This window comes from Thalassophryne amazonica, chromosome 17 (assembly GCF_902500255.1).
Source record: "Thalassophryne amazonica chromosome 17, fThaAma1.1, whole genome shotgun sequence".
Lineage (NCBI taxonomy): Eukaryota > Metazoa > Chordata > Actinopteri > Batrachoidiformes > Batrachoididae > Thalassophryne > Thalassophryne amazonica.
Window position 1 is genome coordinate 8,594,700 of NC_047119.1, and position 16,642 is coordinate 8,611,341.

Genomic DNA, 16,642 nt, shown 5'->3' on the forward strand with positions numbered 1-16,642 from the left:
AATTTTATTAAAACTAAAAACTAAGAGATCACATGTATGTAAGTATTCACACCCTTTGCTCTGTTGATGCAACTTTGGCATCAATTACATCCGCGGGATGGGTCTCGCTCGGGCGGTCTCGTGGTCATGGGCTTTGGTGGCTGGGGTGGGATTCGGGGTGTGGGGTAAGTTGGGGGGCACTGCTGGCTGCAATGGGGGGCCTGGCTGTCGGGGGGCCTTGTGCTCTTCCTGGCCCCGGGGTTGGGCCTCGCCTCTTGTCTGGGGGCTGGGCCCAGCCATCGTGTGGCTCGGTGGTCCCTACCTTGTGCTTTGGACTCGGTTTTGGTGGCTCCTTTGCTCCCTGTCCTTGCCACTGCTCGCTCCCGCCCTCTGGGGCCATGGCCTGGGTGGCATGGTTCTCGGGCTCCCCCTCTTGGTGGGCCCATGCCTGCGCCCTGTGTGCTTCCCTCGGGTTTGGGGCGGCTCCCTGTGACCCCGTGGGGGGGGGGGGGGGGTGTTGTCGGGGGTGCATTCCGGCGCCTCGGGCCGCTCCCCTGTTGGTTTGCTGTGCTGTCCGGTGGTTACGGGGGCCGCCTTTAATGGCCCCCGTGCCCTTCCGCTGCCCCTTTTCTCCTGGTTCCCCCGGGGCCCTGCATCCTGGACCCACTTCCGTCGTCACTCGCGGCCGGCCGCATGGCTTCTGAAGTTCCGGAGTAGTTCATATCATACGGTAAGGTTCTGTACTCTTGTCTTGGCCCAACACACCAGCCACAGTAGTGATTGGATATTTAGCTGTGATCTGGGTCTCTGTGTGGGGATGGTCACATGTTTGTGGCCGTCACCACAATTCGGTTTTTGGGTGCTCTTAAGAGGATTAACACTAAAGTGTTCTGGATTAGAGTATGGATGCTCACTAATTAGACAACAGACTGTTGCTGTCACTGTTTGTTCATGTGTGGTTGTTTGTCATGGTATGTCGTATGGTTGGGGCCCCGTCTCCTCGGTGTCTCACGTCACAGTTATTGTCTTCACCACTTGTCTCTCGTTCTTGTCTGTCTTTGTGCTGTTTTGGTGGTCGGCCCTTCCTGATAGAAGCTGTCGGTTGGCTTTGAGTAGGATGTTGTAGGGTGATCGGAAAAGGCGGATGGGGGTCACACACACACACACACACACACCACATTCATTCATGCACTACATACCTTCTGTCTTGCAAGAATAAATTGCATATATGCGTATTAATGTTCATAAATGGTTCTGCCAATGTGGCATTTACCATTACTATATATGCAGATAGGGGGAGAAAAAAAAAGAATTTTGTTTCTCATGGTCTGAGAGTCCTTCAGGTGTCTTTTGCCAAACTCCAGGTGGGCTGCCATGTGCCTTTTACTAAGGAGTGGCTTCCATCTGACCACTCTACCATACAGGCCTGATTTGTGGATTGCTGCAGAGATGGTTATCCTTCTGGAAGGTTTTCTTCTCTCCACAGAGGAATGCTGGGGCTCTGACAGAGTGACCATCGGGCTTTTGGTCACCTCCCTGACTAAGGCTCTTCTCCCCCGATTGCTCAGTTTAGACAGGCGGCCAGCTCTAGGAAGAGTCCTGGTGGATCTGAACTTCTTCCTTTTATGGATGATGGAGGCCACTGTGCTCATTGGAACCTTCGAAACAGCAGAAATGTTTCTGTTCCCTTCCCCAGATTTGTGCCTCGAGACAATGCTGTCTCAGAGGTCTACAGACAATTCCTTAGACTTCATGCTTGGTTTGTTCTCTGACTGTCAACTGTGGGACCTTATATGTAGACAGGTGTGTCCTTTTCCAAATTATGTCCAATCAACTGAATTTACCCCAGGTGGACTCCAAGCAAGCTGTAGAAACATCAAGGATGATCTGTGGAAACAGGATACACCTGAGCTCAATGTTGAGCTTCATAGCAAAGGCTGTGAATACTTATGTACATGTGATTTCTTAGCTTTTTTTTTAATTTTTAACTAGCCTGTTGCCCAAGGGGATCTGCAGGCTCTAGATTGGGTAGTGTTTATGAAATAGGTAGCTGACATTTTTCAAGGGTAGTAATAAATTATGCAAAGTTTCTATAATGAGTTGGAATGGCATTTGGGTCCAGAATGTTTTCAGAGCTTTAGACTGCAACAGCTTTTCAACCCAATGCTTTTATTTCCTGTTAATTACATAATTTTTTCATTTTAATTTACCGTCTTAATGTATTTATAAATTGTTTAGGTTCTTGTTATCATATACACACTATTATTATTATCATTATCAGTGTTATTATTTTTACTTCTATTTGTCATTTGATTTTTAAATTGACCACAATTTAAAAATCTCATGAACGTTGTATTGTTCATGTATCTCATGAACGATACAACTGTTTTCACTTTCTTGTGTCATCCATGTATTTTTAACGTATTTCCAATTCTATCATGGACTTAGATTGAATTTACTGAATAAAATCACGCACCCACGCACACTTTTAATATAAAGATGATTTACCACTCCCTGCTGGAATGGTGTGTAAGTCCAGAATTTAATTATCAACATCCATTGGTCAGTGTTGTTTGCTAAAATATTCATCCTATCAATGTTCCCTTTTCTTTGCGTTCATCGTTGACCCAAAATACATAAGCATACCAAATGGCAAATGTTAGCTCTCCCCAGTTTGTCTGTGATTGAAGTTATATATACTCAACAAAAATATAAACGCAACACTTTTGGTTTTGCTCCCATTTTGTATGAGATGAACTCAAAGATCTAAAACTTTTTCCACATACACAATATCACCATTTCCCTCAAATATTGTTCACAAACCAGTTTAAATCTGTGATAGTGAGCACTTCTCCTTTGCTGAGATAATCCATCCCACCTCACAGGTGTGCCATATCAAGATGCTGATTAGACACCATGATTAGTGCACAGGTGTGCCTTAGACTGTCCACAATAAAAGGCCACTCTGAAAGGTGCAGTTTTATCACACAGCACAATGCCACAGATGTTGCAAGATTTGAGGGAGCGTGCAATTGGCATGCTGACAGCAGGAATGTCAACCAGAGCTGTTGCTCGTGTAATGAATGTTCATTTCTCTACCATAAGCCGTCTCCAAAGGCGTTTCAGAGAATTTAGCAGTACATCCAACCAGCCTCACAACCGCAGACCACATGTAACCACACCAGCCCAGGACCTCCACATCCAGCATGTTCACCTCCAAGATCGCCTGAGACCAGCCACTCGGACAGCTGCTGAAACAATCGGTTTGCATAACCAAAGAAATTCTGCACAAACTGTCAGAAACCGTCTCAGGGAAGCTCATCTGCATGCTCGTCGTCCTCATCGGGGTCTCGACCTGGCTCCAGTTCGTCGTCGTAACCGACTTGAGTGGGCAAATGCTCACATTCGCTGGCGTTTGGCACGTTGGAGAGGTGTTCTCTTCACGGATGATGCGAAGGAGATGTGTTGCACTGCATGAGGCAAATGGTGGTCACACCAGATACTGACTGGTATCCCCCCCCCCCCCCCCAATAAAACAAAACTGCACCTTCAGAGTGGCCTTTTATTGTGGGCAGTCTAAGGCACACCTGTGCACTAATCATGGTGTCTAATCAGCATCTTGATATGGCACACCTGTGAGGTGGGATGGATTATCTCAGCAAAGGAGAAGTGCTCACTATCACAGATTTTGACTGGTTTGTGAACAATATTTGAGGAAATGGTGATATTGTGTATGTGGAAAAAGTTTTAGATCTTTGAGTTCATCTCATACAAAATGGGAGCAAAACCAAAAGTGTTGCGTTTATATTTTTGTTGAGTATACATGCACACATGTATGCACAGCTTTTTGTCTTTTCTGCCTTCTCTGCCGCAAGCAGGCACTTTTAATTTACACAACCACAAACAGAGACCGTGGCTGGAAACATCAAACGTAGTATAGTTTTCACTCATGGTAACAGCAACATGACACTTAACTAAACTGACTAAACCAATGAACTACAAAAACACAATGAATCAGTAACACTAACAATGCTGTTAAATTAAAACTAACATTAAAAAAACATTCACTAACATTAAAAAACTAACATGAACCACAATAACAACATTTAAAACTCTAAAACCCAGAACTGCCATGTGCATTGCAGCACAATGTCTGTTCTTCACAGTTGTTACCTAATATCACTAATTTCTCCTACATTAGTCCTATCAACTTTCTGTTTTCGCAGCATTCATCCTTGACCCAAAATACATAAGGATACCAAAGGGCAAATGTCAGCTCTTCCCAGTTTTTCTGTGATCGAAGCCACACACACAGAGGCCACTTGGCTATTATAATATAAATAAATTCACAAAAAAAAACAAAACAAAAAAAAAACCTTTTTCACATTGTCATTATGGGGTATTGTGTGTACAATTTTGAGGAAAAAATAATTTAATCTATTTTGGAATAAGGCTGTAACATAAAAGTGTAACACTGTGAAAACTCTCTGGATGTACTGTGTCTTTTGGCTGCTGGGGAGTGAGGCTTACTTACCACATGCACAGTGACTCCTGCTGGCCTCCGTCACATGTAGATAAACAGATTGATAGTCTGTTCAAGCCCTTGCTGCTGGGTAAACATGCCATCAAAGAATGTGGCCATACAAGTGTCACTGAGTACATTGTCTTTTTATGATACACCTGAATAGACGTTCCCTTAAACTATCTCACAACAAAATCTAGTATAATAGCCCATATTGTCACATCGATATGATTACTTTCAATAGGATATTGTCAAATCACCTCACATGCTGTTTCTGTAAACTAAATCAGCACCGACTCACATTGTGTTCAGATCTCTCACTGATTTTCGAGTGCGTGTATACAAATAATAAATGTTTATGAGTGCAAAGGTAAGAATATTTCATGAGGTGAAAGAAGGAATGTTCCATTCAGTGCGGGTTACGCCTCGTTGAATGGAACATTCCACCTCTCACCAAATGAAATATTCTTTCGATTGCATGAAAAACTTTCATTATTTGTTTTATATAACACCTAACAATCCTAACGATGTAGCCCATACCTGATGCTGTGTATTGACTTCTTCGTGCACAGAATGCATTCTGCTTTCTTCAGTCCAGCGAAAAAACGTGACAGAAATGTGTAGAGCTCTTAATTCAAGAGCGCTTGTACTTCAGGTAGAGACATCCCAGCAAATACTGCAAATGCCTCCAGATGGCTTACGGCGTACTCTGTTTGTTTTTTGTGTTCCAAGCATGAGCACCGTTAATAAAACAAACCCTGCCATGTTTGTTTTAAAGGTAAGCGCTGTTGCCACTCGTGTGAGCGGGCGTAGTGATGGCACCATGGAATGGTACAAAACATATGGAACCAAAATTGCACAGTCAATGGAACGATCCATATCACATGACATACACCAATCAAATGACAAGAATCTATTTAGTCGTTATATAATTGGTGATAACTTGGTGCAACTGCATGGCCTTGCACTAAAGAAACATTCGTCTTTTACAGATGCTATGCCCACTGGCCACTTTATTAGGCACACCTTGCTTGTGCCATGCTGAACCTCTTTTGCTTTCAGAAATGTCTCAACTACATAAGGCTTATTTTTTGCAGTATTGATACAATAAGGTCTTGGAAATGACCACACATTCAAGATTTTGGCCAATGGTAAATGGACTGCATTTATATAGCGCTTTTCCATCTGTATCAGAAGCTCAAAGCGCTTTACAATTATGCCTCACATTCACCCCGATGTCAGGGTGCTGCCATACAAGGCGCTCACTACACACCGAGCAATACGGGATTAAAGGCCTTGCCCAAGGGCCCTTAGTGATTTTCCAGTCAGGCGGGGATTTGAACCCATGATCTTCTGGACTCAAGCCCAACACCTTAACCACTAGACCATCACCTCCCCCAATATTGACTTAACAGCATCAAGCAGTTGCTTAGCCACTACACCGCCACCAGTCTGAGTAGTTGATACGCCAGATGTATCCATGCATTCATGTTTACACTAATTGTGATCCCACCATGTAAATTTTGGGACAAATTTTGAGATTCATTACACCAGGAAATGTTGCTATGATCTTCCACTGTCCAGCTTTTAAGAGCAATTTTGGTCTTCTATTGCAGTACTTGAACACATCTACATGCCTAAACGTATTGAGTTACTGTGATGTGATTGGCTGATTCGATAGTGGCTTGAATGAACAGTTGTTTAGGTGGACATAATGACATGTCCATTGAGTGTTCTAGACGTGCTGCAGGAAGGCTGCTGTCCACCACTGGGTCATCATGTACAGTGGGAAAATAAGCATTTGACCCCCTGTCAGTTTTGCAGGTTTTCCCACCTACAAATAATGGAGAGGTCTGTAATTCTTATCGTAGGTACACTTCAACTGTGAGAGACAGAATCTAAAAAAAAAAAAAAAGAAAAATCCAGAAAAATCACATATGATTTTTAAATAATTCATTTGCATTTTATTGCATGAAATACGTATTTGACACCCTAGAAAAACAGAGCTTAACAATTGGTACAGAAACATTTGTCTGCCATTACAGAGATCAGACGTTTCCTGTAGTTTTTCACCAGGTTTTCACACATTGCAGCAGGGATTTTGGTCCACTCCTCCATACAGATCTTCTCCAAATCTTTCAGATTTCGAGTTTCAGCTCCCTCCAAAGATTTTCTATTGAGTTCAGGTCTGGAGACTGGCCAGGCCACTCCAGGACCTTGAAATGCTTCTTACGGAGCCCCTCCTTAGTTGCCCTGGCTGTGTGTTTGGGGTCATTGTCATGCTGGAAGACCCAGCCATGACCCACCTTCAATGCTCTTACTGAGGGAAGGAGGTTGTTTGCCAAAATCTCACAATACATGACCCCATCCATCCTCCCTTCAGTACAGTGCAGTCGTCCTGTCTCCTTTGCAGAAGAGCACCCCCAGAGTATGATGTTTCCACCTCCATGCTTCATGGTTGGGATGGTTTTCTTGGGGTTGTTCTCATCCTCTAAACATGGTAAGTAGTTGTAAGTTGATTCCAAAAAGCTCTATTCTGGTCTCATCTGACCACATGACCTTCTCCCATGCCTCCTCTGGATCATCCAGATGGTCACTGGTGAACTTAAAACGGGCCTGGACATGTGCTGGCTTGAGCAGGGGGACCTTGCTGCCCTGCAGGATTTTAAACCATGACAGCATCATGTGTTACTAATTAATCTTGTGACTGTGGTCCCAGCTTTCTTCAGGTCATTGACCAGGTCCTCCTTTGTATTCTGAGCTTTCTCAGGATCATCCTTATCCCACAAAGTGAGATCTTGCATGGAATCCCAGACCGAGGGAGATTGACAGTCATCTTGTGTTTCTTCCACTTCTAATAATAATAATAACAGTTTTGTCTTCTACCAAGCTGCTTGCCTGTTGTCCTGTAGTCCATCCCAGCCTTGTGCAGGTCTACAGTTTTGTCCTGGTTGTCCTTAGACAGCTCTTTGGTCTTGGCTATGGTGGACAGGTTGGAGTGTGATTGAGTGTGTGAACAGGTGTCTTTTATACAGGTAACAAGTTCAAACAGGTGCAATTAATACAGGTAAAGAGTGCAGAATAAGAGGGCTTCTTAAAGAAAAATTACAGGTCTGTGAGAGCCAGAATTCTTGCTGATTGGTAGGTGTTCAAATGCTTATTCATGCAATAAAATGCAAATTAATTATTTAAAATCATACAATGAGATTTTCTGGATTTTTTTTTAGATTCTGTCTCTCACAGTTGAAGTGCACCTACGAGAAAAATTACAGACCTCTACATTCTTTGTAAGTGGGAAAACCTGCAAAACTGACAGGGGGTCAAATACTTATTTTCCCCACTGTAGCTCACATCCAGTTCCAGACTTTGTGTGGTTATACGTATATCCTTGGAATCAACCAGATCTCCCATGAACACACAAACCACACAAGCTATTTGCTTTGATTTCAGTGTGTATTGAGATGCAGAAAGTGTTCTGTAACAGTTTCCAAATGTTTTCTTTACATGAAATGGCTGTTGTTGTCAGAACTAATGAGACGGTGCTGGACGATGCATGCATGCACATATTATTTTTGGTTCTATGTGACCTTTCACACTTTAATAAAAGGACTCAAAGACTTTTGATATGATTTAGACCAACCTTCCAGCCAAGGACAACAGAATCTGCAACCCCAGTGGGAGTCAGTGGGAGTGACGGCGAGCAGAGACCGTTTTTGGATTGCAACTTGATCATGGACTCTGTGTAAACGTGGTGTAAAGTCAAAGTCACAGGCCAACATCAAATTTTTTAGCCCTATCTGCTTTTATATTGGAGATTGAGGAATAAATAGTTAATGAACTTGTTAAAAATATTTCTTGTTAATAGATTTCTATTGAATACTAATATTATATACTAATACAGTCATCTATCACCTTACAATTGGTCACGCAACCTTTGACCTTTGGTGACCCCTAAAGGCCAAACTCAAGGTCAGACCTAGCTTGCAGCCAGTAATGATTAAACATGGTGGAATGATTGTGTGCTGGTCAAGGTTGAGATGTTTTTGTAGACTCTGTATAGTTAAGATTTTGCAGTTGTCAAACTGGCACTTAATTGGTTTAAATATTTTTTGCATTCTTAATTGCACAATAAACAAGAGCAATCTCAGATTTTTGATGTCTGCCCATCTGGATCCGGATCACCTCCAAACTTTAGTGGAGTTTTCCATGGCCTAATGTCTATCTGTGGTGCAAATCTGGTGAGAGTACGTGAAGTAGTTTTTTGGTGTAACCCTTCTAAGTGAAACCTTGTGAAAAGAAAAGAAAGATCTTGATCCAGAACCCAGATTTGGATAACCTCCAAAGTTTAATGGTCTCCCATGGGCTAATATCCATGTGTTGTGAAAATTTCGTCAAATCCGTGCCATAGTTTTGACGTAATCCTGCAGACAAATAAATCAGCGATAATTTTATTCCATCCTCTGTGGATGTAATATTGCATGCGATGAGCAACATTCCACATTTCTGTAAGTCAACAGAGCCTCCTAGTGGCTTCAGCTTGTTATTGTGGACAGAACACAGCACAGAGGTGAAGCTCTGGGGAAGAGGTGTGAAACTGATAATTGAGTTTAAGGATGTCATTATATCTTTGAAAGTGTAAAGAACAAAAATCACCATCATGCTTTTATAGGGAGGAAACTCAGCTGTGAGGTTAATTAGAAGTCAGTGTGAAACTCAAACTCTGCACTTTCATTATTTCCATTTATGTTCCAGGAATACCTCAGTACAGTCATTATTAGTGAATAATGTCCTGATCACACTATTCAAAACAAGATGAAGATACTTTCCTCCTTTGTTTCTGAAGTACTCTGAGTTTTTTCACAAGTGAGACTCACAGGTTGACAGAAATGAAAATCTAGTGTTTAAAATGTCATTAGCTCTTTATATAAACTAAATAAGAGTCTGTGCCGGCCCCAGTAAAACCCCTAACCAAGGCGACGGAGGGTTTTAGTGACGCACTGCTTGGAGCATGGTCTCTCGCAGCACCCTGGGCACCATCACCTGCCGGTGTCTCTTCCGTCGTTGGTCCTTCCAACCTCTCTGTACCCTTCATCAGAAAGGCGCAGTGCTTGAAACAGACGAGAGTCCTTTGGTACCACCACCCACGTGAGCACCGGCTTTATGTCAACATCCGCTTCTTGCCCACGCTGCCAATCGGCAGCGCCAACAGCTGTCAGTCCTACATCCGTTGGTGTGGCACCTGGAACCCACTGCAGCACAGTTCACATCAGGCTGTAGCTCATCACCTTCCCAAGCTCTCTTTTCTCAGAACAGCTGCAGCCATCGGTGCTGTAGGGGCAGCGCGAATGGTATTGGCGTTCCCGTGATGCGCCCCTGGCCTGTGAACCATGGTGAAGTTATACGCCTGTAGCTCCTCAATCCAGCATATCAGCTGACCTTCCGGTTCTCTGAAAGACATGAGCCACCGCAGGGCAGTGGTCAGTCCTGACTGTGGAGACCCCCGAGGTAGTATTTAAAGTGTGGAAGTGACCATGGTGAGCAGCTGCCGCCCTGTGGCACAGTCGTGGCTCTCAGCTTTGTTGAATTCTCTCCTGTGATGTGCAACCATTTTTTCTCCCCATCAAGAGTCACCTGATCCAACATTGCTGGCATCTATGTCCAGGATGAAGACAGGGTAGAGTCAGGTGGTGACAGGATCGCGCTTCCACCAAAGCTGTTGAGTTAAGTGAAAGCTGTTTGGCGCCTCATCATCCAATCAAACCCTGCTCCTTTTCTAGCAGGTGGAAAAGCCCTTCACAAACTTCCTTTAAGTAAGAATTCTGGCACAGGAAGCTCTTCAACTCCTGGACACTGCTGGGTGTGGGCCAGTCTTTCACAGTCATCCATGGTGCTGACCCCACCGTGCCAACCTTGTGCCCCAAAAATGTGACCTCTGGCTCTATAAAAGAGCATTCAGGGGGCGTAGCTTCAAGCCTGTTGCTGACACCCTTTCCAGCGCCCCACCCGAAGGCATTAAGAGCCATCTGGAATGACTCACCGTGCACGAAGATGTTGTCAACGTACACAACGCACTCCTGCCATGGAATGCCAGCAAGCACTTTGTCCATCAGTTCTCTCAAATGTGGCATGGACATTGCAGAGACCAAATGGAAGGACTCTGAACTGCCATAAGCCCCTTTTGGCTCTGAAGGCACTTTTGGTCAGGCTCATGTGCAAGAAGGACCTAATATCCACTCCACAGGTCCAGAGAGAACCAGGACGACCCTGCTACTATGTGGAGACCTCATCAACGTGGGTGAGGGGGTAGGGGTCTTTTTGGTCACATCATTGAGAGATCTGAAGTCCACGCAAAAATGCCATTCCTCTTTGTGCTTTCTGGGGACCATGACAACCTGGGAGGCCCAGGGGCTGGTGGATGAATCAGTGAAGCGCCTTATCTGCCACAGTCTGCCGGACAAGTGGGAGGCGACGGGGTCGCATCCTAATTGGCTCAGCTTCTCCTCATGACTCTGTGTCCAGACACGTCTTTAGCTCTCGCTGCAGTAACAAACTCCAGGCCTGCATCAGAGCAGTCCAGGTCCACCTCCGTGGTCGTTCTCTTATACGCGTCTCACTTTGTTCCGTGTGCTGCTGTCTTCCACACACCAGCTGCATCATCGACTTCTTGCTCATCACTCTCCTCCTCCACCTTTAGCTTGAATAGGTTTCCCCGACCACATGTTGCTCACCGAGCATTAGCCACTTAGCTTCTCTGGCAGCAGACGTGAAGTTTATACTTCTGACACTGAATGTAGCAATCCAACAGCAGGCTCAGAGACTCGTTCCACTTTGTGCGCTTTATTAAGAGTGATGACAAGGCTACTGTGGGCCGTAGGCACCCCCAACCAAAACACAGCCGTCTATACCCATCACTTACCGTGCCATGCACCCCATCAGAAAAACAAGAGCTCCCAAAACGTGCTCCCTCTCAAGGCGTTCGCAGACCCCTCCCATGTGTCGGAATTTACACCATCAACTCGAAAACTCTGAACATAACAAATCTGTGAAATTCAGAACATGTCTGTTAGAGTATATTTAGGAGTGACATCCAAAGACTTGATGTATTTCAACTGTACATTAAAGTCCATTATTTTTTCCAGTCCTTTTCTGTTTAAAATGGTAAGTTTACAAGGTACTGCTTCAGTCCAACGTAAAATACAAAACTGTGAAAAATACATTATAAAATTAATATTTGCAGTGATATCTTAACAAAACTTTAAAAAAGTCTAATTTATTAGTCCACTAATGTACAATGTTCATCCTTCGACCACATCTGTAAAAATGTCACTTAAGAAGTACTGAGACACATTGATGGACTCTCCTTCTGGTGAGCTGCCCTCTGTGCCGTCATTCTGGGCAGGTGGAACCTACAACACAAACAAACGTACAGCTGTTACTGATGTGTAATCGGAACTCGGTGAGGATGCGTGAACACCCGTCCACCCGTTGACCTGAGGTGCACACAGAGAGGTGCTGGCTGTCGGGCTTGATCTTGATTGTGGTCTGGCCTTAGCGGTCTGCCACATCCGTGTTTGGTTGTGTCGGGGTAGTGGTCGATGTCAGCCGGGTTTCCTCTGATTTGTCTGCCCCACTGCAGGTGGCAGCATCTGCGTGTGAAGCTGAAGCTGGCAGTGCTGGGGTGGACAGCTTTCTTCTTCTGCATAGAGCTTTACCCTTATGGTCCAAGGACGCTGCCATCTCCTGCAGACGGACATCTGATGGGCCTGCTGGTCTTCTTGGACAGGAAGGGAAGGAATTCTTTGGGTTTTCTGCAGGGATTGAAATAATGTGATTTACCCTTGTGTGGTGTTCGTGTTTTTGTTAGTCAGCCGATGTTCGTGGTTCTGGTGGAACCTGCTGCATTAGTGGGGATTTAAATCAATTCAAACAATTTTAAGTAAAAATACTCAGCAGATGTTTACTTGATTCTAGTTGAAAGCAATACTGACTTTCAACATTCATGGTTAACACTTGCCCTTTAACGTTGTAATGCTACATTTGTGTATAAGTGCTTTCTGTGATAAAAACAAAAAATCTAACAATGGAAAAACAAATAATTAACAAGATATGAATAGAAAAAAAAAAACGTTTAGTTTGAACAAATTTGTAAATGGGGAAAAGTTTTAATCATGACTCAATGTTAATTTCCTTCATCGGCATTAAATATTTAATATTAATTTGTATCAAACGAGCAGTTCTAAGGAGACTAGGATGAAGAGTATCACTTGCATTGTGAGGGAGTGTCAAATATGACATTTTGCCATGTGGCCTGAATGCTGAAGACCCCAGTAGCTGAAGAAAGCCAACGGGATGCCCACGATTCACCTGGCTGCGGTTATCTTAGAGATGTGGGAATGCCAGTGTCTGCCTGAGCGGTTGCCATCCAGCACCCAAGGCAGTAACATGGTGCTGTGGATGCGGCAAAGTGCCTACACAGGACATGGGGGCAGAGTTTCAGTGTGTGTGTTGCCTATGAACTATATTTTCCAGAGTGTAAGTGGCAGGTTTTTGTTTATTTATTTAATTTTACTAGTTTGGTGCAAAAACTCAGATGAGATCAGATTTATTGTCATTGTCATTACACGAGTGCAACAACAACGAAATAACATTTACACTCCAATTACCTCAGATAAAATACAGCAATTAATCCACAATTATTACTAGTTGAATGTAATAATAGCACACATCAGAATTAAAGACAACACATATATATTTGACATTGTTTTCAGTGCACTACACTTGAAGCAGTCCGTCATCCGAATTGAGGCAAAGTGGGTGAAGGCCGAAGCAGGAGGGGCCTAAAAAAAACAGCTGCAAAAGCTACAATTACTCACCTGGGGGTCTGATATCCTAATTCAAAGTAGACTCCTTTGGACTGCACACACTAATTGTTTTGTCAAATTACAGATTTTTTTATTAAAATATAAAACAAACAAATAAATAAATTCCTTGTAACGCAACATGAAAGGTATCGTTATTACAGCACTGTCCCATTTACATACTCGTATCTCTTTTTAAAAATATATCAATATAACTCTCAGTGTCGATATACCGCCCAGCCCTAAAAGAGTCACACTATGAAGTCCATGTCTGATTTAGTACTTTACTGTGTGAAAACAGTCACTGTATGGCAGAGACGTTCACTGCGTACCTTTGTCTTTCTACAAAATCTTTCTGCTGGGCCCTGTGGAGGTGCGACTGTGTTGTTTTAGAACATACCACAGTGTGTGTGTGTGTGTGAGGTGTCAAAAAGTAATTGTTTCCATCTTTGATTTATTATATTTCTGTCTGAAATTTGTCTCTCTCACTGATGACCATGCCCGCTCCTACTCCATCATCAATCCAGCACAGGGTTCCTGCCAGCACAGTTGAGCACAGGGGGACCCTATGTTGTGATTTAACCAGAATAGGGGGAGCTTTTTGTTTTTGTCCCCCTTTTTTTCCAAGGACATGTGGCATTTAAACATCCCAGTTAGCAACACAAAGTGGTCCTCAAAAAATGAAGGTAATACTGTTTCAAAGGGTTATAAATTTCAAAGTTTTCTGGGGCGAGGGTATGTCCCTGGACCCTTCTCCAATACGTGCGCCTGCAACGCTCATTGCACGGCTAGGCCTCACTAAGTTCCCCCCTATGCTGTGAAATAATCCGATCAGAACTCTTCAGCACCCGCTAACCATCCAGCACTGTCTACACAATATTACATGAAGCTGAATTTTCAGTTGATTTGGTTCATCAAAGTTCATCTAACCACAGATGTCCATACCACTGTCTCCAACCTATTTGACAAATGATGTGATATACTTTGGAGAATGAGCCATTCCTTTCCTTCTCTATATTTGTCTCTTCCCACCTTGTTTCAGTTCATCTGAAGCATTTTGTTACAGAACTGGGCAGTTTTTTTTTTCTTTTTAACGATGTGTTGTTGACTTGCTTAGATGTTGTGATGAAGTTTTTCTTCACCAATGAAATAATTCTTTCATAGTCTCTCACACATTTTGGTATTTCTAAGCTCACCCGTGCACTTCTTTTAAAGAATAATACCAAATTGTAGATTTGGCCACTCTAAAGCTTTGCTTGCTGTCTGATGACTTTTTTTCAGCCTAATTATGGCTTCCTTCACTTGCATCAACACCTAATTCTAATTCCTAAATAGTTAACACAATATTTTCTTAAAACCCTTAAAATGTGCTACAAGCACATCTTCATTGCTTCATTTGCCTACATTGTGGTGGCGTAAAAACAACTGCAGAAATTGACCAAATACCGTACCTATATGCCTGAATTTACAGGCCTGGGCTTTTCCAAAGCCTAGAGAAACTGCTGCCATAGGGCTGAAACCATGAAAATATCAGACTGCTATGTTCACTCAACGAAAATATAAACGCAACACTTTTGGTTTTGCTCCCATTTTGTATGAGATGAACTCAAAGATCTAAAACTTTTCCACATACACAATATCACCATTTCCCTCAAATATTGTTCACAAACCAGTCTAAATCTGTGATAGTGAGCACTTCTCCTTTGCTGAGATAATCCATCCCACCTCACAGGTGTGCCATATCAAGATGCTGATTAGACACCATGATTAGTGCACAGGTGTGCCTTAGACTGTCCACAATAAAAGGCCACTCTGAAAGGTGCAGTTTTATCACACAGCACAATGCCACAGATGTCGCAAGATTTGAGGGAGCGTGCAATTGGCATGCTGACAGCAGGAATGTCAACCAGAGCTGTTGCTCGTGTATTGAATGTTCATTTCTCTACCATAAGCCGTCTCCAAAGGCGTTTCAGAGAATTTGGCAGTACATCCAACCAGCCTCACAACCGCAGACCACGTGTAACCACACCAGCCCAGGACCTCCACATCCAGCATGTTCACCTCCAAGATCGTCTGAGACCAGCCACTCGGACAGCTGCTGAAACAATCGGTTTGCATAACCAAAGAATTTCTGCACAAACTGTCAGAAACTGTCTCAAGGAAGCTCATCTGCATGCTCGTCGTCCTCAACGGGGTCTCGACCTGACTCCAGTTTGTCGTCGTAACCGACTTGAGTGGGCAAATGCTCACATTCGCTGGTGTTTGGCACGTTGGAGAGGTGTTCTCTTCACGGATGAATCCCGGTTCACACTGTTCAGGGCAGATGGCAGACAGCGTGTGTGGCGTCGTGTGGGTGAGCGGTTTTCTGATGTCAATGTTGTGGATCGAGTGGCCCATGGTGGCGGTGGGGTTATGGTATGGGCAGGCGTCTGTTATGGACGAAGAACACAGGTGCATTTTATTGATGGCATTTTGAATGCACAGAGATACTGTGACGAGATCCTGAGGCCCATTGTTGTGCCATACATCCAAGAACATCACCTCATGTTGCAGCAGGATAATGCACGGCCCCATGTTGCAAGGATCTGTACACAATTCTTGGAAGCTGAAAATGTCCCAGTTCTTGCATGGCCGGCATACTCACCGGACATGTCACCCATTGAGCATGTTTGGGATGCTCTGGACCGGCGTATACGACAGCGTGTACCAGTTCCTGCCAATATCCAGAAACTTCGCACAGCCATTGAAGAGGAGTGGACCAACATTCCACAGGCCACAATTGACAACCTGATCAACTCTATGCAAAGGAGATGTGTTGCACTGCATGAGGCAAATGGTGGTCACACCAGATACTGACTGGTATCCCCCCCAATAAAACAAAACTGCACCTTTCAGAGTGGCCTTTTATTGTGGGCAGTCTAAGGCACACCTGTGCACTAATCATGGTGTCTAATCAGCATCTTGATATGGCACACCTGTGAGGTGGGATGGATTATCGCAGCAAAGGAGAAGTGCTCACTATCACAGATTTAGACTGATTTGTGAACAATATTTGAGGGAAATGGTGATATTGTGTATGTGGAAAAAGTTTTAGATCTTTGAGTTCATCTCATACAAAATGGGAGCAAAACCAAAAGTGTTGCATTTATTTTTGTTGAGTGTATGTACACCATATTTTCCTAAGTTTTTTCATTTTTTTTAACTAATTTGAGAAATCTTGCAACTTACATTCAGGTAAGAATTATAAACACTACAAAATCATGCAATTGTTACTACTACTATT

General features: G+C 43.6%; 1 protein-coding gene and 1 long non-coding RNA gene across 2 annotated transcripts in view; both read right to left on the reverse strand.

Annotated features, from left to right (window-relative positions):
* Positions 1-11,578: 11,578 nt before the first annotated feature.
* On the reverse strand, positions 11,579-12,059 carry LOC117529274. The gene is made up of 2 exons (XR_004565968.1): positions 11,992-12,059; positions 11,579-11,907 (listed from the first exon to the last, which is right to left on the reverse strand). It is a non-coding gene; the product is annotated as an uncharacterized LOC117529274 (long non-coding RNA).
* Positions 12,060-12,215: 156 nt separating this feature from the next.
* zgc:162472 (uncharacterized protein LOC553495 homolog) overlaps positions 12,216-16,642 on the reverse strand; it is a 66,206-nt gene continuing 61,779 nt past the window's right edge. The window contains 1 exon segment of the mRNA XM_034192977.1: positions 12,216-12,309. Coding sequence (XP_034048868.1) covers positions 12,216-12,309 — 94 coding nt within the window.